Raw genomic sequence first — 23,762 nt, 5'->3', positions numbered from 1 at the left:
GGAGGTCCTGGTGGGTCCGAGAGTCCTTTGCTGGCATCAATGGGGTGGCCAGGCCAGGCCTCATCCAAGGAGGAAAACGAGTACTCTCACAGTCCAGTCCTCATGCTCCTGAGGCTACTCCAAGGCCTGAGATGGAGCCGTGTGGATTGGGAGGCCCTGCTCCCCAGCCCCGTCTGATAAGGGCTTAGGGGAGTCCCTCTGGGTCAATGCCGTCTGGCTCAGTACCGACGATCAGGGCAATGGCATGGCCGAGGGCGGCACCTGGTGCCCTGAGAGCAAGGAGCCCTCGATAGATGGGGCACTCCCCTATGCCTGGGGGTAGGCCCTTGGGGTCCAGAGCGGCCACTTCTCTGGGTGTTACCACCAAGCGGCCCGAGGGACTACAATGGCATGCGTTGTGCCAAGAGGTGGAACGGCGCCCAGACCTGGAGCAGGAGGCCGAGGCCCAGGACCATGCCAACCCCGCATCAGAGTCTGAGGAGTATTCGGACTCCTACCATGCTGGTGCCGAAGATGGACCTTGTAGGCAGTGCCGGGAGGAGCAGTGGACCATTGCCACTGGTTTGCCCCAGTGCTGGATAGGCTGTGGGGGCATCAGACGCTCCGGTGCCAGAGGCTGTGCCACTGGGATGGGAGCGCTGGAGGATGAACTCTCCCTCGATGCCCGGGATAGCGCTGCAGTCAGTGCTGCAGCCACAGCCAGGAACAGCCTTGAGCTGTGCCCCGGCAAATGCAGCACCGCACTTGCCGCTGGGCCTGAGGTCATTGTCAGGGACTCAGCCAGTGCCAACCTCGATGATTATCTGCCCGAATCTGGAGCCAACGCCTTGGGGAGGGCATGGCAAGCCTGGTGCACCACAGGGGGTGATGGCAGGCTCTAGGTCAGCTCCTCTAATTACGGGCCGCCTCAAAGGTGTCTGGCACAGCCAGCCAGTCAATAAGCACCAGCTCCTTCTCTGGGCTCCACTCCCTGGCCACGCTCGACTGGCCACACACAGGTCCAGGAGCAGCAGGCCTGGAGGCCGGCATTGGTGCATCAGGATTGCCTGTGGCGCACCCCCAGTCAGGACATGTCCCCCTCTCCACCTTCTTCTTCGAGAGCAGTGCTGGGCAGAAGGGCTTCTCGAAGCAGTCAAGGCCCCGGAGGAACTTGATACCTCCACACCAATGCTCGTGCATTGCACGACTCCGAGTGGCACCAGTCACGGACTCGGCACCGGAGTGCTGACTCCATTGAGAGTATTCTAAAGTGTGAGTCTCTCCCCTGCTGGGTCCAGGGAGTGAAACTGCGGCAAATCTTGCCATTTGCTGGGATGTGAGCCTCACCGAGACACTTAAGGCACGAATTGTGCGGGTCCCCACTGAGCATAGGCTTCGTTCAGCTCACGCAGGGCTTAAAGCCGTGAGGCCTTGGCATGCCCTCGGGACGGGGTGCAACGGGTGAACTCCAACCCAACAGCAACAGTAACTTAGACTATGACAACAATTTAAAAACAAATAGGGAAAGCAACTGGAGAAACAATGGGACTCAACTAGGTGCTAACTGCGAATACTGCTGGGACCTGGCTTGCAAGCAAGCGAGATAAGAACTCCAACAACCCTCACGGATGGAAAGAAGGAACTGAGGGGGTGGAGGGCCAACATGGGGTATATGTGCGCCGCATTCTGGGGGCTCCCCTGCTGGCCTGACATGTACCACTAGGGAAAACTCTCTAACAGGCTGCACATGCAGAATGGACATGAGCAAGCACTTGAACCACCCACTGCTTTGTATGTACAGCTGGGATGTTTTCCAATGCACATTACTTCACACTAAATTTCAAACACCACTTTGTTGCTCAGTTACACTATTTTGTAACTCTTTGCAGTCAGCTTTGGACTTAACTATCTTGAGTAACTTTGTATTTAATGGACCCACTGTGGGCAAGCCAATTTCCCATGCACATCATCACAGATGTAAACCACATCAGACACTCAGGCCTTGACTCAACTAGGGAATGTTGTCGACGCAAGTTATCCTGACATGTTGCCACTGCTGTAATTAAACCACAGTTGCACGTCCACACTATACTGTGTAGCTACGTCTAGACTGGCATGATTTTCCACAAATGCTTTTAACGGAAAAGTTTTTCCGTTAAAAGCATTTGCAGAAAAGAGCGTCTAGATTGGCCCGGACGCTTTTCTGCAAAAGCACTTTTTGCAGAAAAGCGTCCGTGCCAATTTAGATGTGGTTTTGCGCAAGAAAGCCCCGATTCCCATTTTTGCAATAGGGGCTTTTTTGCGCAAAACAATACCGCGTTGTCTACACTGGCCCATTTGTGCAAGAAGGCTTTTGCCGGAACAGGAGCAGAATAGCATTTCGGCAGGAAGCACTGATTTCAGACAGTAGGAAGTCAGTGTTCTTGCGGAAATTCAAGCGGCCAGTGTAGACAGCTGGCAAGTTTTTCCGCAAAGACTTTTCTGCTTTTGTGGAAAAACTTGCCAGTCTAGACGCAGCCTGTGTGTTGGTGAAGCATATCCACAATAGTGGTTCTTGCATCAACACAGAAAGCAGTGCACTGTGGGTAGCTATCCCACTGTGCAACTGGCTGTAAGATGCTTTATGAATAGTTTTTAATGGCTTGTGGGGTCAGTTATAGTATCACCTGATGAAGATTTTTCAATCCCATTGTTCACAGGCATCCTTCTGGATTGCCAGCTGCTCTTCAACTCCCCTGGTACCCTGCACTCCAGCCATCTTGGTCAGAAAACGGGGATCCTGCCTTGTGTTCAGTATTGTGCTGTGCTGTGCGTTACGAACACAAAGCTAGAGGAGGAACCCAGTATATGGCTATTCAGGTCAGGGATACCTTGAAGAAGCATTTTAACAGTAAGTCACCATATTGTGTATTGCTGTAATATGTGAGCCTGTCACTTTTTGTTTGCGCCATGCTAGGAACCTCGCAGTGATTGCAGCGTATGCCTGAAATCCCTTGGTAACGGGACACTGCTGAAAATGAACACAAGCAGCAGCCTGAGGGAGTGTGTGTGTTAGAGAGATGGGGAGGAGTGAGTGTGTCATCATATTGCCTCTAAGTTCAGACAGCAGCTGGAAGCAACCAATTTTGAGGCAGAAGCTAGTGGGTATAGACAGGCAGTGCCCTCCTGTCCCCTCATCCCAGCTCAGCAAAGACCAGTACATCCGGGAGTGCGGGGGCCTATGGAGACACAAACACTGACATCTTCCCCCCACAACTTCCTGGCTCTGCACAGGACGAGTCTCCCCCTCCCCCCATTTCCATCTGACACGTGCCCAGAAGAGGAGTTGTCCACATTTAAGTTTTGATTTGGTGATTCATTCTGAGCTCTCTCAGCTTCAGCTGCATCTGCTCACAGACCCAGGAGACCCACTCCCTCCTCAGCTGCCCAGGCAAGCGTGAGTTTGCTGCTTGGAGCTACATGCTCAGCTGGGAAGCAGCTAAAAGCAGTTACTTCCCGGATGAGCAGTTTCAAAAAGTCTTAAGGCTTTGAAAGGGAAGGGTGCCTGCCCGGGCAGCTGGCTGCAGGGCAGCGGAGTTCAAAACAGCGAGTGCAGTGGTCAGGGTGGGCATTGTGTAATACCTCTCAGAGGCCAGGTATGGTGACAGAATGAACACAGTGTCAATGGTGACATTTTGTCCACCTTCGCCACAAAAATGTCTGTGCCTCTTATCAAGGTGGTTTTATTTTGTGGGCAAAGCAGGGGAGTTGTGTCATCTGAAGGAGCACGGTGCCACTGTTCTGTTGGCAAAAGCTGCCTTTTGCTGAGAAAACTATATAGTGTAGATTAGGCCTCAGAAACCTCCCCTACAAATACCTGTAAGAGCTTAAGGTCCCAGTGGCCACAGTTCAGGTCCTGAAGCTATTTAGCTACCGAATTTACACTCAGCCAGAGAGGAGAAGGAACAAAGTTTACCTTTGGGTAACGCTCCAATTTCTCCTTCATCTGAGTGTCCCTCAAAGATTTCGTCATCAATGGAGCTTCTTCCAGACGTTTCCTGGAAGGTGAAAAGGAGACAATCTGTTAGTTGCATCTAAGATACATTTACCCTAACCAGATGGAAGGCCAGAACAGGTCAATTCAGCCAACTGCTGCTCCATGTATGCCTCGCTCCCCCCGCCACCCTCCACGCCAGCTGTCCTCAGATCCCAGTCCCTTCAGCATACCACCTTCCGAACCACACCAGCACAGCCATCCTAAAAGCCCATGACCAGATACATCCACATTCTCTCCTTCCCCATAAAGCACCACTTTTCTGTCCACAGCCACCATCACTTGGCAACACTGACAACACCTGAAGCTGCCCGTAAGATGGCCTTGGAAATCCTTTTTGCGTCCAGATTCATGAGATCCCAGAACATTTTTAATATCTGTCTCTGAACAGGTTCCCTCTTAAGCTGTGGATTCTCTACTCTTCCCCATTTACGCAAAACAGGGCCCAAGAACCTCAACTTAATTTTAAAAAAAAATCCATTTCCTTATGGTTGTGAAGGAAACATTGACAACACGACCCAGCTGGCACAGGCCAGCCGGCACAGGCCAGCTGGCACAGGCCAGCCGGCCAGCCTTTGCAGAGCCTGACTCCATAACTCAGATGTCAGTGAAAGCGTCTCCCTTCACCCCAATGATGGGGGTAATAACAGTGAAGCCTCCGAGTGGCAATTTCACTCTGGGCTATGAACTGTTCCACACCAGAATAGAATCACCCTGTTGAGAACTGTGGGACAAGCACCTTAACTGCCACTCTCACATCCCCAGATGCAGAGAACACAAGTGACCCCTTCCCAGGACTCCCTCATACCGATGATGTAGTTAATTCCATAACAATACAAAAATGCAACATATTGAAGCCTGGAGATAAGGGGGCAGGACAAAAATCAGTTGATCATATGAAATCAATTCTACACTCATGCATGTATACCACCTGACCTCTGTCCAACAAGTCCCCTCAAGCAGATCAGCTTCTGCCAACCAACAGCAAGTACTTCCCAGATTAACTCACACAGAGCACGAGGAGGGTCTGTACGACTGTTTGCACTTTGCTTAGGAAGAGGTAATTGCATTTCCAAAGACGACAACATGAGATTTCTGGGAACTAAATTCTCCCGTTCTGCAAGACACAAGGAGCACAGAGCCATGCTGAGCTCTTGCAATCTTAGAATCATAGAATAATAGGACTGGAAGGGACCTCGAGAGGTCATCGAGTCCAGCCCCCCGCCCTCAAGGCAGGACCAAGCTCCGTCTACACCATCCCTGACAGATGTCTATCTAACCTGTTCTTAAATATCTCCAGAGAGGGAGATTCCACCACCTCCCTTGGCAATTTATTCCAATATTTGACCACCCTGACAGTTAGGAATTTTTTCCTAATGTCCAATCTAAACCTCCCCTGCTGCACTTTAAGCCCATTACTCCTTGTCCTGTCCTCAGAAACCAAGAGGAACAAATTTTCGCCTTCCTCCTTGTGACACCCTTTTAGATATTTGAAAACCGCTATCATGTCCCCCCTTAATCTTCTTTTTTCCAAACTAAACAAGCCCAGTTCATGAAGCCTGGCTTCATAGGTCATGTTCTCTAAACCTTTAATCATTCTTGTCGCTCTTCTCTGTACCCTTTCCAATTTCTCCACATCTTTCTTGAAATGTGGCGCCCAGAACTGGACACAGTACTCCAGCTGAGGCCTAACTAGTGAAGAGTAGAGCGGCAGAATGACTTCACGAGTTTTGCTTACAACACACCTGTTGATACAACCTAGAATCATATTTGCTTTTTTTGCAACAGCATCACACTGTTGACTCATGTTCAACTTGTGGTCCACTATGACCCCTAGATCCCTTTCCGCCATGCTCCTTCCTAGACAGTCGCTTCCCATCTTGTATGTATGGAACTGATTGTTCCTTCCTAAGTGGAGCACTTTGCATTTCTCTTTATTAAACCTCATCCTGTTTACCTCTGACCATTTCTCTAACTTGCTAAGGTCATTTTGAATTATGTCCCTATCCTCCAAAGAAGTCGCAACCCCACCCAGTTTGGTATCATCTGCAAACTTAATAAGCGTACTCTCTATCCCAATATCTACATCATTGATGAAGATATTGAACAGTACGGGTCCCAAAACAGACCCTTGAGGAACTCCACTTGTTATCCCTTTCCAGCAGGATTTAGAACCGTTAACAACAACTCTCTGACTACGGTTATCCAGCCAATTATGCACCCACCTTATCGTGGCCCTATCTAAGTTATATTTGCCTAGTTTATCAATAAGAATATCATGCGAGACCGTATCAAATGCCTTACTAAAGTCTAGGTATATGACATCCACCGCTTCTCCCTTATCCACAAGGCTCTTTATCTTATCAAAGAAAGCTATCAGATTAGTTTGGCATGACTTGTTCTTCAGAAACCAATGCTGGCTATTCCCTATCACTTTATTACCTTCCAAGTGTTTGCATATGATTTCCTTAATTACCTGCTCCATTATCTTCCCTGGGACAGACGTTAAACTGACCGGTTTATCTTAAACTCCTCAAACAACCTTTTTTGCATGTTGGTTTTAGAGACAGTGGGGGGAAGTCAAGAGGCATGATTCAAAGACTCATGTGGCTAGAACAAAGTGCTGTGGAGAGTTTTCAAAGGCACTTTTCAGATATCAACCAGAAATACCACTAGGCCAGGCCTGGGGGAAATACGCTTGCCTCGCCCCACACGCACGCCACTCAGAAATGCGGTTGTGGGACAGTTTTTCTTTAAAAACTGTGTGTCTGAAGAGGAGGGAAGAAGCTTTAGGAGCTGCTCCTGCCCCCAGCATAATCCCATTAGCCAGTTTCTGGCCAGAAACTGGCCAGTGGGAGCTGCCTATTTCAATAACAGGCAGACAAGAAGCTCCAGAGCACATGGCTGCAGCCTGTGCAGAGGTGGGGCAGGCAGGGAGGCTGATTCAGGAACTGTTGCTGGCTGGTAAATCTCCTGGCAGAGCATCCCAACCCTCCCTTCCCCACCCCTCTGCCTCACACTTCTGCTCCCATTCCACATACCCAAATCCTCTGCCCCCCTCCCAGACCAGCACTCTAATCCTCTGCCCCAGATCACAGTCCCCTCCTGCCCTAGCTCACAACCCAAATCTCCTGCACTCCCTCCTGTACTCTTATTCCCTGCCCTAGATCACAATCCAATCCCCTAAGTCACAACTGCCCCCGAACCCCTTCCCTGCATGGGGCACCTTTTGGGAGGAAGGGGCGACCACAGCGGGCCAGCTTCTCTTTCTCCCCTCTGCCCTGAATAGGCTGGCTACAGCAGGGACCAGTCTCTGGCAGACTGAAGCCACACGCTGCCAGCAACGCGTCCTTAACAGTTCAAGAGGCATGCGGGACCTGAGGGAAGGAGGGAATCCCTTGCAGGAGTAGGAGGGCAGAGAAGCCCTCCAACCTCTTCCCTGCAAAATGCAAACTCAAGCATCTCACTAAAATTTGAAATAAAAAAAATAAAAACCAACATCAAAGCACATCAAGCACAATCAGTTCTGTGGGGATTTTGATTTTTTTGGGTGTGCACGAGTGTGGGGTTTTTTTGCTTCTCACTTTTGTGTGGCCCCTGACTGATATCACTGCAGGTTAATGGCCCACGACCCTAAAAAAGTTCCTCACCCCTGCCTTATCACTACTCTGGCAGTGCCAAGGGGCCAGAAGATAACCCAGCCTCCCATGCTGGTAACCTGCATCACACAACTGGCCTTAGGGCTGTTGGGGATTGAGAAGGGGCCATTATCATGTAGAATACCATGCAGAAGTCATTAGGCTATTCTAAAATATACCAAGGCCAGCACACAACCAGCTGTAGGATCAGAGTCTTCCTAGTTGGGAAAAGCAAAGACTCTGGACCAAGATTACGGAACAATCAAAATCTCCTTAATTCCAGTCTAGTCTCTGAACCCCAATTCCATCCCTCCCTCCATTAAATGGTTAAAGCAGTTACCAGTTAAGTGATAGCACTTCACCAATTAATAGTTAACTTACGGCCTGCAGCCATGGCCATGAGATTCCACCCCCTCTGTACCCAGGCCTCTCCAGCTCAGCACAGCTAGCCCCCGTCAGAGTTCAACGGCAAGGGCCAAGTTAACCGGTAAGCAACTGGCAAGCCTCATACTTAATGGTTAACTCTTTGGGAACCCTACCCTCCATTACTCATTATTGGACTCTTAGCGGTTTCAGTCTGTTGACCAATTCTATTGTGTTGTTCAGTAGCCCAGCTCTGGATCTCATTCCTTTCTGAAAATTACAAGTGCCCCAGGTCTGGAACCTGGCATGTTCTGTCCTGGACAGGTGCCAAACTCCCTGGCTAGGCCAAGTAATTAACAAGATTAAAGCCTGAGAGCTCTGAAAACCACCAAGGACAGGAGAAAACAAACCTCGGTGCCAACTCTGCCCTCATATCTACACCAGTGACACCATCACAGGACCTAACCAGACCAGGCACACCATCACTGGCTCATTCACCTGCACATCTACCAATATAATATAGGCCATCATGTGCCAGCAATGCCCCTCTGCTATACACATCGGCCAAACTGGACAGACCCTATGCAAAAGAATCAATGGACACAAATCAGATCTCAGGAATGGCAATACACAAAAACCTGTAGGAGAGCACTTCAATCTCCCTGGACACACAGTAGCAGATCTAAAGGGAGCCATCCCGCAGCAAAAAAACTTCAGGACCAGACTTCAGAGAGAAGCTGCTGAGCTGCAGTTCATCTGCAAATCTGACACCATCACCTCAGGAGTAAACAAAGACTGTGAATGGCTGGCCAAGTACAAAGGCAGTTTCTCCTCTCGGTGTTCACACCTCCACGCCAGGTCAGCTGCTAGAAGTGGGCCTCATCCTCCCTGACTGAATTAACCTCGTCATCTCTAGCCTTATTCTGGCCTGCATATTTATACCTGCCTCTGGAAATTTCCTCTACATGCATCTGACAAAGTGGGTCTTTGCCCACGAAAGCTTATGCTCCAACACTTCAGTTAGTCTATAAGGTGCCACAGGACTCCTTGTCACTTTTGCAGATCCAGACTAACACGGCTACCCCCTAATAAAGGGCAGGAGAGTATTTCGTAAGATTGGGGAGCTAGAATTCCCAGGTACATGCAGCCCAAAGCAAAGCCAGCACCTTTTCCCTCAAAGCCATCCCAATCTGTGGAGCACCAAGACGGTACATTCAGAGTGACAAGAGCAGGAGGAGATGGAAGAACATCAATGCTAATGAAAACTTGCCTCTCACTCTGTAGCTGGGCCAAGCGTTTCCGCACATCGTCCACCGTAACTTCAAAGAACTCATCAGGAAGGTCCTGTGGGCCAGCAGACAGTGGCTCTTCCAGGTCTGGATGGCACACAACTGGCTCTCGCTCCAAAAGCTGCAGAGCAGAGATGGAGCGCAGGTTAGACTTGAATGCTATGCCCCAGCTAAAACCTCAGCACAGCACAATCAGACCTCAGCATTTGCAAAGGTCCATTCACAGGACGCATCTCTCCTAGGACAGACCGGCCCACAGGGATCTCTTCACCAATGTAATACAAAGACCTTATATTACAATTTAAATCACCAAAAAAATCATTGATTTAAATCAAGTTTCCCCCCATACTTCTTCACATATTGCATCAAACAATGGTGATCACTAAAACATGTTCACTTACAGCGCAGCATAGCATTTTACAATATGCAAGAGGGAATACTTTATTTAATTTTTTTAGATAACTTGATCTTTATTAAATTTAGGAAATGGTGCATAATACTCTTTACCTGTGTCAAGCTGCAGATGAAACACCGGTACATTAGGAATGGTAAGAACTAAATCACACACAAACACAACAGCACTTTCATTAAGCTAAATATTAAACGTTACATAAATATTTCACATTTGTAATTACAGCAGTCTCTTGAGCTGTCCTTACACCCTTCTTAATTTTAAAATGTTATTAACTGTTACATACAAGTCCTCACAACACAAAATGTACTACGTCCTTAAAACTTTTACAGCTAACTCATCCTCCCCACTCCCACTGTCATTTTGATGCAGATCGGATTCCAAGTTACCAGAAGTGCTTAGAGTGCACTTAATTTTGGAGTAAGCCCCATTGAAAACGAGTACAGAATAGGGTTCCTTTGGGAAAGCTGAGTTATGCTGAAGTAAAATAGGGAATAGACCTACAGCCTCACCATTATGATCTGTGATCATGATGTTCCAAAATAAGAGGCATGTTTTATGTAATATAAGAAAATGACAGTGGCAACTGGCAACTTCTAGATTTCTCTTAACTGCAGCTTGCTGTATCGTACCCTTTTGTGATATATTCTAAACTAGTTAATTAAGGCCATGTCTATACTACACGGAAGATCACTGCTGCAGCAATCAATCTTCCAGAGTTCAATTTAACAAGTCTAAAGACTCACCAAATCAAACTCAGAGGGTACCATTGGCTCAGGATCAATAGGCTAAAATAAGAGTTCTTAATCCTGCCAAGACCTTCCCCACTCCCTCTCTGGATACCACCACCATCCTTCCTACCAATCAGGCCTGTAACTTAAGCTTCTTCTTTGTCCAGGACACCTGTCTTGATCCTCACTTCCTGACTACACATCAACCTTGCAGGTATTTTCTATATAAAATCTCTAGGATATAGAGTTTCCATCCACACAGCTAAAAAACTCTTGTCCAAGCTCTCGTTTCATCTTGATTACGGCGAGATCCCTTTTTTCTTGGCCATGACAAGAGCTGTCTTGCCCTGGTCTCATCCATTCAGAGTGCTTCTGCACTTTCTTAGCCCATAACTTTCACCAGGTCATCCATCTCTTTGCATCCCTCCATTGGCTTCTCTTCTGAACCGCAGCAAACTGCTTTTCCTCACTTTCACTTCCTCACCCTAGCTATCCACTTCTCATTCTCTACTGAGACGTCAACTCCCCCTGCCCAATCAGCCAATACCAGCTTCCATAGCTCACACATCCATCGCAGTCTTGTTAAATTTTCAAACAAGCAAGATTCTCTGCATCTTGGGGTCTTCAAAGTATTTGAAGGCTTCAATATCTGAGATATAGGTGAGAGGATTATTCTGGGAGGGGTGGGTGAGATTTTGTGGCCTGCACTGTGCAGGGGGTCAGACTAGATGATCATAATGGTCCCTTCTGACCTTGAAGTCTATGAGTCTAATATCCTGCTTCCTACCATACTGCCCCTCAGGCTTGGGTGGAGCGCCCTGTATCCATCTGCAAAGCCACCTGATTATCCTCCTTTGTAACCCTTCTTAAACCCTTCATCTCCATGTTGCCTCCAAACATTAGAACATAAGAATGGCCATACTGGGTCAGACAAAAGGTCCATCCATCCCAGTACCCTGTCTGCCAACAGTGGCCAGTACCAGGTGTCCCAGAGGGGGTGAATCGAACAGGTAATGATCAAGTGATCTCTCTCCTGCCATCCATCTCCATCCTCTGACACACAGAGGCTAGGGATGCCATTTATGGACTTAACCTCCATGAATGTATCTAGTTCTCTTTTAAACCCGGTTATAGTCCTAGCCTTCACAACCTCCTCAGGCAAGGAGTTCCACAGATTGACTATGCGCTGTGTGAAGAAGAACTTCCTTTTATTTGTTTTAAACCTGCTGCCCATTAGTTTCATTTCGTGGCCCCTAGTTCTTATATTATGGGAACAAGTAAATAGCTTTTCCTTATTCACTTTCTCCACACCACTCATGATTTTATAGATCTCTCTCATATCCCCCCTTCGTCTCCTCTTTTCCAAGCTGAAAAGTCCCAGTCTCTTTAATCTCTCCTCATATGGGACCCGTTCCAAACCCCTCATCAGTTGCTCCTCTCTGAACCTTTTCTAATGCCAGTATATCTTTTTTGAGATGAGACCACATTTTTACACAGTATTCAAGATGTGGGTGCACCATGGATTTATATAAGGGCAATACGATATTCTCCATCTTATTATCTATCCCTTTTTTAACGATTCCTAACATCCTGTTTGCTTTTTTGATGGCCGCTGCACACTGCGTGGACGTCTTCAGAGAACTATCAACGACTCCAAGATCTCTTTCCTGATTAGCTGTAGCTAAATTAGCCCCCATCATATTATATGTATAGTTGGGGTTATTTTTTCCAATGTGCATTACACTTTACATTTATCCACATTAAATTTCATTTGCCATTTTGTTGCCCAGTCACTTAGTTTGGTGAGATCTTTCTGAAGTTCTTCACAGTCTACTTTGGTCTTAACTACCCTGAGCAGTTTAGTGTCGTCTGCAAACTTTTCCACCTCACTGTTTACCCCTTCCTCCACATCATTTATGAATAAGTTGAATAGGATTGGTCCTAGGACTGACCCTTGGGGGACACCACTGGTTACCCCTCTCCATTCTGAAAATTTACCATTTATTCCTACCCTTTGTTTCCTGTCTTTTAACCAGTTCTCAGTCCATGAAAGGATCTTTCCTCTTATCCCATGACAACTTAATTTACGTAAGAGCCTTTGGTGAGGGACCTTGTCAAAGGCTTTCTGGAAATCTAAGTATACAATATCTACTGGCTCCCTCTTGTCCACGTTTGTTGACCCCTCCAAAGAACTTTAATAGATTAGTAAGACATGATTTCCCTTTACAGAAACCATGTTGACTTTTGCCTAACAAATTATGTTCTTCTATGTGTCTGACAATTTTATTCTTTACCATTGTTTCAACCACTTTTCCCGGTACTGACGTTAGACTTACTGGTCTGTAATTGCCGGGATCGCCTCTAGAGCCCTTTTTAAATATTGGCATTACTTTAACTATCTTCCAGTCATTGGGAACAGAAGCTGATTTAAAGAATAGGTTACAAACCATAGTTAATACTTCTGCAATTTCACATTTGAGTTCTTTCAGAACTCTTGGGTGAATGCCATCTGGTCCCGGTAACTTGTTACTGTTAAGTTTATCAATTAATTCCAAAACCTCCTCTAATGATGCTTCAATCTGCGACAAACTTTACAATTGTTACACCACTGGTCTGATGAGACCATTACCTAGCAAAATTGTCCCCAGTGTCTCACCATACCCTTGTGTTCCCAACAAGATCTGTCTACTGTCTCTTGGATTGTAAGCAGTCTGGAGTCCGGGCTTTCCCTCACACTCTGGGGTCTGTGTCGGGCTGCTAGGCATTACAAATGATCATACATGTGCATTGCTACCTTCTAGGGAGGCAGGCAGGAAGCACCTTTCACCACTTCTGAAGTGGAACCAACATCCCTGATCATTTCAGTGCTGACTTCTCCCCGTGCCCGAACAAAGGCACTGCCAGCATGTGGATTTCTACTGCCCCAGGGTTCAGAGATGTGATGTGCAGTCTCAATTTCCACCAGCCAGTCAGATGAGTCAGTCCTGGAACAATTCTAATCTTTGAGAATCCAGTCCCAGGCAGATGAGAATCTGTATGAGACAGAGGAGAAAGTGCTGCAAGCACCAGAGTCAAGAGGCAGGCCAGTGGGAGAATGAGCTTTTCTGAGTAATGTTCAGCCAGCTGCCTGCCTGACATGGTCCAAGACTCCACGATTTGAGATATTCCTAGTTGCACAAACATCTTGGCCCTCCTCTCTCTCACACAGATTCTCATATCCCCAACCACCCACCAGCACACCCTGCACATGGCCTCCCATGCCTCTTGTCCCAGCCATTTTCCCTTCCCCCACGTACGGGGCCCCTTGGGAACAGAAAGAGATACTCAATTGTCAGCAGAGAACACAAATTACAAGGCAAGGTTGCTACATTTGTGGGCACCAAAGGGTAATTTGAGAAATTAAAAGAGCGGGGTTGCATGGGTGGGACCCTCAGCTATTTTTAGAAAGTCAAGTGGAGTCAGCTCTAACTAAAGGGTGAAGGAGCCTGATTGCAGCTTTCCCAGGGCTGGGGGAAAGGAGTGCCCAGAGCTGTAGCACTCCCAGCACTGGGAGCATGAGGAGCCTTCCTGAGCTGCCCTCTTAGCAAGAGACTCCTGCAGATCCACCTTGCAAAGCTAGCTGGTCAGCCAATCAGGCTGCAGTGGTGTGTCTGGTGGGACACAGTGTACTCCAAGGAGAACGCTCTGATGGTGGCAGGACCACTCCACCTCCCCAAGTGGCAGAAGAGCATCTCCTGCCGCCAGTGCCAGCACCGATCTGATTGGGCAGCTCTAACCTGTGGTGCTTGGGGGAGGGAGGACATCCCAGAGGGACATACCTTGACTCAACTCACGCAGCATTGTAGACTTGCCCTGGGTCTCCAAGCCAGCCTGAGGTGGCTACATCTCCTGCATCCCTCTGGGCTCCACATGAGCAGGACACTCTGCCATCCTCCCACAGGGAGATTTGGTTTCACTTCACTGATCAGCTGTAAAAGCAATCTACAGCCTTGTACCTACACGCCCCAGGAGAAGCCTGGGGAAACAGGCCCTGCCACACACCCTGAAAGGTCTTGGGAATCCCCAGAGCCAGGGCACCTCAGAGGCTGCCAAGTCAAGCAACTTGACTAATCCCAACAGTGGCAAAGTCCCAGAAGGGCAGGGCTGGGGAAGAGCCACTTTTTTGGGTCAAGAGCCACTGACCGACAGAAAAAAATCAGTCGGGGGGCCACACACAGGTGAGGAGAAAGAACCCACAACCCCTCACTGAGAAGCAGGGGAAAAGAAAAAAACCACTCCCCTCAAGCGCCAGCCCTACAGGTGAGGGGGTGGAGGAGGTGCCGAGGCTTGTGGCTTATAGGGCAGCGGTAACTCTTCCGGGATTTTGTGGGGCCCCCTAGGCTCAGTGAGCAGTTCAGCATACAGGAGGGGGCTGTTGGGCAACGGTCCCTCTATCTTTTCCATCACTTGCAGCATCCTTATTCTATGTGCACCGCCAGTAGAAACAAACCCCCGCTGCTGGGCAGCCTTGGAATGTCTCCTGAGCGGCCCCCAAGAGACCCGCTTATGAGGAAGGGGGCATGAGCAGGGCAGCGTAGGAGGAGACAGAGGATGGGGACACCTACCTGGCGCAGCTCCCAGGGGACCACAGGTGCTCATGCCCCTCTGTCACGCCCACTGGCTGGGATTCCTAGCCAATGGAAGCAACAGGCTGGGGGTTCCTGCAGGGAGCACTTCCCAGCAGTGTGCAGAGCCCGCCGGCTGAATGCGCCAGTGCCTCGCCTTCAATCAGGCCCCAAAGCTCAGGGCTTGCCCCCCACATACTTCCTGAAGTGGCACGAGCAGCCACAGCGCCCCTGGAGCACCAGCGCCGACTCACACCACTGCGGGGTTGGGGAGGGAAGCCCCACACCTTGCAGGCCAGAGCAAGGCAAACCGCAGGCCAGTTCCCCACCACTGATTTAGGGCTTTGTAGGTTAACGCCATCTACTAGTGCATGTCAGAGCACAAGTGTTAACATGCACATAGAGGAATACTCCACTTCCTAGGCAGGCAGCTATGTTCTGGTCCCCTACTCACCACATTTCCTGCTCCGAGTTTAGTTCCTTTGGGCTCCAGTCTGCATAAGCGTCGCACAGGCACTGGTTTCCCAACACCTTCATTCCAACAGCAAAAGGCCCGGCTCCTTCTCAGAATCCCAGGGTTGGAAGAGACCTCAGGAGTCATCGAGTCCAGCCCCCTGCCCAAAGCAGGACCAGTCCCAACTCAATCAGCCCAGCCTGGGCTCTGTCAAGCCAGGACTTAAAAACCTCTAGGGATGGAGATTCCACCCCGTCCCTAGGGAACCCAGCCCAGGGCTTCCCCACCCTCCTACGGAAATTGTTTTTCCTAATAGCCACCCTAGACCTCCCCCACTGTAATTTGAGACCATTGCTCCTTGTTCTGTCACCTGTCACCCAAGAACAGCCTCTCTCCAGCCTCTGTGGAACCTCCCCCTTCAGGGAGTTGAAGGCTGCTCTCAAATCCCCCCTCACTCTTCTTTTCTGCAGACTAAACAAGCCCAAATCCTTCAGTCTCTCCTCATAGGTCATGTGCTCCAGCCCCCTCATCATTTTGGTCGCCCTCTGCTGGACCCTCTCCCAATGCATCCACATCCTTTCTGTAGTGGGGGTCCCAGAATTGGACACAATACTCTAGATGTGGCCTTACCGGTACTGAATAAAGGGGGATAATCACCTCTTTAGATCCGCTGGCAGTGCTCCTCCTAATGCACCCCAATATTCCATTTGCCTTCGTGGCTACAAGGGTCACTGTTGACTCATATCCTGCTTCTCATCCACTACAATCCCCAGATCCTTTTCTGCTGAACTGCAGTTTAGCTATTCGGTCCCCAGCCTGTAACAATGCTTGGGATTCTTCCATCCCAAGTGCAGGACTCTACACTTGTCCTTGTTGAACCTCATCAGATTTCTTTTGGCCCAATCCTCCAATTTGTCTAGGTCACTCTAGACCCTATCCCTGCCCGCCAATGTATCTACCTCTCCCCTTAGCTTAGTCATTCTTCCCCAATGTCATTCTCAGTCAGTCAGAATTCCAGAGCAGTTGTACAACAAAACCTGTATCTTCCTAGACATAAGAGAATTTATCTCCATGCCCATGTGCTCTGTTACTGCTTCGATACCTGTCTCACAGTAGTCCAGCGGCAAAACTGTGCACCTGGTGTGGTATGAAATATTCCCATCCTAGAACGTTATAGTTCTTTTTGATAACACTGAATGCTGCAAATCTGAAACCAATTCCAAAACCGCAAGTATAGAACAAGCCCTTGAGGCAGTGGCTGAAATAGCGTAACTTTCTCTCTGCGGAATAGTCCACTCACACGAGAGACAGAAAATGTCTAGCCCATACAAGGAGTTTGCAAACAAACACGCAAGCAATGCAAACAGAACAAGAACTCCCACCCACTCGCCCTCTAAAGCAGACCCCAGCAGGACACCAACACCTCTCGGCTTTAGAGAGCATTGCAGTGGATAGCTCTGTGGGGCAGCAGCGTGTGTCCCTGTCACGCTCCCACCATCCCCTACTTGCAGATTCTGAAGACAAACCCATGGAGAGCAGCACATCTTGTACACACAGGCCAGCCCCCTGCACCAAAATGGTCACCTGAGACGATGCCGCCTGGAGAGAGAATGCTACTGAATAATCCTCCTTCAGAGAGGTATCTTAGCCATCTGGGCCTCCTGCCACCTTCACCACTACCACCCATGTGTGGGCTGCACAGCCAATCTGTTTATCACTTCACCCAGTGGGCGGCAGCTACAATTTGCTGCTGCTTGTCCCACTGGCATTCATCCTTGTATTCCTGGGGCCTTTTCCAGTCCAGCTGCACACCCTTCTCCAGTTTGGGCCAGGAATTACCACGATTGGGAACAGATACCCTTAAGTGGAGACAGTCTGAGAGCTGCCTTCCAACCCCCTTTCCTGTCAGCAGCAGCACCCAGCAAGGGGACACAGGAAATAGCACACACCAAGGACGTGAAGGGTTAACTGGCTAACCAGTAAGCCTCACCCATAAAGGGGATTATATTTAACCGGTTAGCCAATTCAAAGGGATTTTACATCTCTAGCACACGTGTTCCTTAGGAGATCGGAAAGCCTTGATCTAAGAACACCTTTTATGGATGAAGTCTCTGCACAAGACTCATGCCCCTTAGCTTCTCAGAGCCAGAACAGCTGTGTGTTCACAGCCAAAGCAGGAACAAACTAAGGCTGCTCAGACAGAGAAGACTGTCAGCTACATCCTAATCTCAGCTGTGCCCACTCCTGCTATCCTCGCCTCACCTTACCTTCACCTCCCAGCATGATCTAGATTCCTCGGAACAGGAAGTCATGGCACAAGGAAACAATAATTAGTGGGTACAGGAAGTTCTGATCTCCACCTTCAATGATTAATGGGAAAGGCACGTGTTATCTTTCCCAGGTAGCATCTTCTCCTAGGAACCTTAGAGCAAAAGCACCGCAAATCAGGGAGATAAAAACCCTGCAAGTCCAGTTCCCTGCAAAGCTGGACACTTGTGCGGCCACTCAGCAGAGATTCAAATGCCACCCAGCTGCTTAGCAGAGATAGGTTTTTTGATTCTCCTAGCGGTGCATATTTGCACGTGCCTCAGTGCACACAAAATGTATTCTGCACAGGATGGACAAGATTAGAGGGACTATTGCCTGCAACACCAGCTCTCGATCAGCATTTGCTAGCCAAAGCGGAGTTCTCAGGCACTGCTGATCAGTAGGCTGGAGCCATCCATCAGGCTCTCATCATCCAGCTGACTGCCATCCACAGGAGGCTCCCAGTATCAGCAACGGTGCTTCTGTCGGGAGCCATCGCTTCGGTGCTGAAAACGGGAGAAGAACTTACGGAGTGGTAGGTAGACCCAGCTTCTCCTCCCGCTGCTCCCCCAGAGCATTTGGAGTAGAGGTGCCTTCAAATAATTAATGTTTTGACATCAAAGCCAACACACAGCGGGGCTGTAAACCACCCTTAGTCCCCGCACTGATTTTATCCAGTCTCTGTCTTTCAATCCAAAAGCCACACATGGGCACGGCTGTAACGGGAAGATTCTTTTGCTAACATGGAATTTTGATGTTTAAAAATAATTGGTTTTGTTTTGGGTCTTTCCTCAGGTCTGAAAAAGGACAAAAAGCAAATACCACGTGGCCAGCCCCTCTCTATCTTGAGCCCAAGAGTGAGGAGGGCAGAGTGAAAACAGAAGCTCAATGTAATCAATCAGCAAAGGCACCCCAAATGAAAAGGGCACAAAAGGGATGTAAAATCCCATTTAAATCAGGTGACAGGTTAAACTATGTGTAACTGATTAGTCACTTAAGGGGGGTGGGCAGGGAGCGGGGGAGTGAGGGGGGAAGAGGCTGGCTCTGGCTGAGCTGAGCCGCCAGTTAACCCGAACTAGTAAGCAACAGTCAATGTCACACTGTTAATCATGAGGGCAGAAACCTCCAGCCGAGCCTGCTCCCACAGCAGCACTCACAAACTGGGAGCAGAAGGCTGGCTCCTGCAGAAACCCCCCTGGGTAGGCCACTACAATTCAGACTTGGGGAGCCTGGAGCACAAAGTCGTGTCCTCTTCTGTGTGTGATCAGAGCCCCTCGTCCTCCCACTGAGCTCTCCGTGCCCATCTGAACACCCGACTGCAGAACAACATCCCACACAGCTCCAGGCAAGCCATGACAGAAGAGCTAAGTTTGGCCCCACACCAGCGCATGGGGATGACAGGCGAGAACAGAGCCGCTGAAGGATGACACCAGCCTTACGGATTCTTCAGCCATAGCCCTACAGAGGAAGGGGAGAGTCTGCGCCCCACTCCAGACCCTGGGATACACTCAGCCTGAGCAGGCAGCTGGCACACTGTCGGGATGCAAAATCCTGTTCAGTGGTTAACTAATGAAATGTAACGTTAAATGGGGGGGCCAGCTCCAGCCCAGGCAGGGTCTGCTTCAGAAGAGCTGGAGCAGCCCCTGTCTACAGCAGGCCCAGGGGCCCAAAGCAGCCCCCTGCCTGTGGCAAGTGGGGAGCTGCTCCAGCCCCCACCAGTTAACCTTTCACATCCCTACTGTCACACGCCTCAGGCTCAAAGCCTCTACCTGAGAGTTCGATTCCAAGGGCTAGAAGGGGCCTGCCAGTCTGGAACATACGTGAATATTCATCATTTCACTGGAAAGCGCCTATCTGCAACTCAGGAATGCTTCCAGGCAGGGAAACCCCTACCAATGGAGAGCAGTCACAAGGGAAACCTGCCCAGCAAAGGGGGGGGGGAGGATTATGCACCCTGCGGAGCTCCCACGAGGCCAGGCTTTCTCCGAACCTCACATTTTTCTGGGTCAGGTCTGAGAGCAAAGGTAAGACTCAGATGACAAGGAGGCATTCAAAAGGAAAGACCAGAGGATGAGACTGAAAGATTAAAGAAAGCCAGTGCTGAGCACATTGAACTCGGCCCAAGCTCAGGTTGCTGAATTGCATTCCAGCCAGCCACGCTCCACAAGAAAGGTCTTGACACTGAGGGAAGCCCCCCCGCTCTGTATTCACACCTCACACACTGTTGTAATAATCTTTGTACGGGATCATTTGAAAATTAATAACTTGCTGGTCAATAATATCCTGCTGAAATGTACATAAGCAGCCTTGTGCCAAGATATGAAATCCCCCCTTTGACATTAAAGCCATGGTCAGCAACCAGCCACCCATGGGCCACAAATGGCCCACTGGTGTTCCACATGTGGCCCATGAGACATTGTGTTACCACTGCTCACACACAGGTTTGCCAGATTTCCTGGGTTTCCATCGGTGTCGTTTTTTCCCCACTGGCAGTACTAAAGTGACACACACAAAGCAAGGGCACATGAAGTGAGGTGCATGTTGATTCACAAACACTGGCTTCTTCCGCAGCCCCTCAAAGCACTGCTCAGGTTCAATTAGCACACTCTTCAAATTCTAGGTACGCAAGTGCAGTTAGGAAGCTACCCTATCCCTGGAGACCAACTGGCTTACGACACTCCACGAAGATGAAGGAGGCTGCTCGCTAGCCTATGTTGTTGTGTTAAAGGCACATGTTCAAATTCATGTAGACCCAATTAGGAAGAACTGGTCAACCAGGTTTGTCTTAAGCAAAGGGAGTTTACCTCAATCTGTACGCAAGTGGTAAACAGAGCCCTCAGACAGAAAGGGGGTGAGAAAGACGACAAAGAAGAAAAACTGCATTTCAGCATACTCTGGTGAGAGAAAAACAGCATGAAACCTCCTTCTTCCACCAGGCTCTGTGTTTTCTTGCTCTCAGCTAGAAAGAAATTTATCTAGGGGTCACGCTCAGGAACATGCATTTCAAAGGAGGACTGAATTAGACACGTGAGGGACAAAGCACCCCAAATTCTCTCCGTTCCTCAGTCCATCTCTCTCTCTCTCTACCTATGAAGACAAAAGGAACAGCTGTGGGAGCTTTGGACTAGATCCTGAACTGAAACTTGTCAGCAATGCTACTGAAAAACTGTGGTAAGAATTTCACCTTGAACCAAGTTTAGTTTAAGATTTGTAGGAGGAAGCATTTTATCTGTTTTGCTTGCAACCATTTCTGACTTCAGTGCCTTAATATTTCTTTAAAAAAAAGGGGGGGGGGGGGGAGTCCTGTGGCATCTTGATTTATTAGAGCATAAGTTTTTGTGGGTAAAAACCAGTTTGTCAGATGAATGGAGTGGAAATCACAGAGGCTGGGATATATATGTTCGTACTAGCATAGCAAAGGAAGGGAATTACTTGTTAAGTGTAGGACCAGTATTAACCATGTCAATTCAGTCAGAGTGGATGTAGCTCGCTCCCAGCTTGATGGGTAGGTGTGAATACCAAGAGAGGAGAAAAGTGCCTTTGTAGTGTGAAAAACCATCTAAGTCCTTATTCAGTCCTAATATGATCCTGTTGAATTTGCTAATGAATTACAGCTCTGCTGTTTCTCTTTGTAGTCTGATTTTGAAGGTTTTTCCTAAAAGAATTGCTACTTTTAAATATGCTTCTGAGTGTCCGGAGAGATTACAATGTTCTCCTACTGGTTTTTATATACCTAGACTTTAGTAAAGCATTTGACACGGTCTCACATAACCTTCTTATCAATAAACTAGGGAAATACAACCTAGACGGACCTACTATAAGGTGGATGCATAATTGGCTGGATAATTATTCTCAGAGAATTGTTCTTAATGGTTCACAATCCTGCTGGAAGGGCATAACAAATGGGATTCTGCAGGGGTCTGTTTTGGGATCAGTTCTGTTCAATATTTTTAACAATGATCTCAATGATGGCATAGAGAGTATGATTATTAAGTCTGCAGAGGATACCAAGCTGGGAGGGGTTGCAAGTGCTTTGGAGCATAGGGTCATAATTCAAAATGATCTGGACAAACTGGAGAAATGGTCTGCGGTAAATACGATTAAGTTTAATAAGGACAAATGCAAAGGACTCCACTTAGGAAGGAACAAACCGTTTCTCACACACAGAATGGGAAGCGACTGTCTAGGAAGGAGTATGGCAGAAAGGGAGCTAGGGGTCATGGTGGACCACAAGCTAAATATGAGTCAATGGTGTGACACTGTTTGCAAAAAACCAAACATTATTCTGGGATGTGTTGTTAACAGGAGTGTTGTGAGCGAGACACAAGAAGTCATTCTTCCAATGTACTCTGTGCTGCTTGGGCCTCAGCTGGACTATTGTGTCCAGTTCTGGACACCACATTTCAAGAAAGAAGTGGAGAAATTGAAGAAGGGCCAGAGAAGAGCAACAAAAATGATTTAAGGTCTAGAGAACATGAGCTATGAGAGAAGATTGAAAGAACTGGGCTTGTTTAGTTTAGAAAAGAGAAGACAGAGGAGACATGATAGCACTTTTCAAATATCTAAAAGGGTGTTAAGGGTGTTACAAGGAGGAGGAAAACTTGTTCTCCTTGGCCTCTGAGGACAGGACAAGCAGCAATAGACAAACTGCAGGAAGGGAGGGTTAGGTTGGACATTAGGAAAAACTTCCTACCTGTCAGGGGGGTCAAACACTGGAATCAACTGCCTAGGGAGGTTGTGGAATCTCCGTCACTTGAGATATTTAAAAGCAGGCTGGATAGACACCTGTCAGGGATGATCTAGATCAGCGGTACTCAACCTTTTTTCATTCGCAATCCCCAGAGCTGGGAAAATTTGTTGCGCACGCACGCGCACACACACACACACACACACACACACACACACACACACACACACACACACACACACACACACACACACACACACACACACACACACACACACACACACACACACACACACACACACACACACAAAATTTAAAAGTGCCAGTCCACTCTCCTGCCACTGCCCCCACCCTGCTGCATGTACATTGGGCTCCAAGCCAGGAAAAAAATGCCAGCCCGGATCAAAGTGCTGCGACCTCCCAGGAAGACAGTTGCATACTGCTGATCTAGATGATGCTTCGTGTGAGGGCAGGGGACTGGACCTGATGACCTCTCGAGCTCCCTTCCAGATTCTAGTGTTCTGTGTTACCTTTCTTGCTGTCTGAGTTGTGTCCATTTATCCTCTGGCACAGAGACTGACTGGTTTGGCCAATATACATGGCAGAGGGGCATTGCTGGCACTTGATGGCTTAGATCACGTTAGAAGATGTGCAGGTGGATAAGCCCCTGATGGTGTAGTTGATTCAGTTGGGTCCTGAGATGTGTTGCTTATATACAGGGCTTGACAAATCATGTAATCTACTCGCCTGTGGTGGCTGCTGGAACTCTGGCCGGAGCCAAGGTCTGTGAGAGGCGAGGGATTGTTTTCCAGGAGAGGTTGTAATGTAGCTTGTCAATGATGTACTGGAGGGATAGCTGGGGGCTGGAGGTGATAACCAGTGACAGTCTATTGGGCCTCTCCTGTAGTAGGTGACTTCTGGCTACTCATTTGGCTCTGTCAATCTGTTTCTTCACTTCCCCAGGTGAGTATTTTAGTGGGTGCAAGCCACATCCATCCTGACTGACTTGGCCTCGTTACACTGGTCCTACACTTGACAAGTAACTCCCTCTTTTTGATATGCTAGGACATACACAGCTCCCAAACTCTGTTGTTTCCATTCCATGCATCCGGTAAAGCTCCCAAACTCTGTTGTTTCCATTCCATGCATCTGGTAAAGCTGTTTTTAATCAACAAAAGCTTATGCCCTAATAAATGTTAGTTTTTAGGGTGCCACATCTCCTTCCTCTTTTTGTACATACAGATTAACACGACTACCCCCTCGGA

The 23,762-nt window shown here is 48.5% G+C and overlaps 1 protein-coding gene and 1 long non-coding RNA gene across 4 annotated transcripts in view; one reads left to right on the top strand and one right to left on the bottom strand.

Annotated features, from left to right (window-relative positions):
* ASPSCR1 (ASPSCR1 tether for SLC2A4, UBX domain containing) overlaps positions 1–23,762 on the bottom strand; it is a 101,615-nt gene that overhangs the window by 37,282 nt on the left and 40,571 nt on the right. For all 3 annotated transcript variants that reach the window (XM_075904215.1, XM_075904216.1, XM_075904217.1), the window contains 2 exons: positions 9,284–9,423; positions 3,935–4,016 (listed from right to left, as the gene is read on the bottom strand). In XM_075904215.1, coding sequence (XP_075760330.1) covers positions 3,935–4,016; positions 9,284–9,423 — 222 coding nt within the window. The remainder of the gene's footprint in view (positions 1–3,934; positions 4,017–9,283; positions 9,424–23,762) is intronic.
* Positions 9,422–23,762, top strand: part of LOC142819158 (uncharacterized) — a 43,491-nt gene continuing 29,150 nt past the window's right edge. Inside the window, exon 1 of the long non-coding RNA XR_012896941.1 lies at positions 9,422–20,981. This is a non-coding gene — a long non-coding RNA (uncharacterized LOC142819158). The remainder of the gene's footprint in view (positions 20,982–23,762) is intronic.

Source organism: Pelodiscus sinensis, chromosome 20, assembly GCF_049634645.1.
Source record: "Pelodiscus sinensis isolate JC-2024 chromosome 20, ASM4963464v1, whole genome shotgun sequence".
Taxonomy (NCBI): Eukaryota; Metazoa; Chordata; order Testudines; family Trionychidae; genus Pelodiscus; species Pelodiscus sinensis.
The sequence above is the reverse complement of the archived record's forward strand: the minus strand, read 5'-3'. Positions and strand labels throughout refer to the sequence as shown.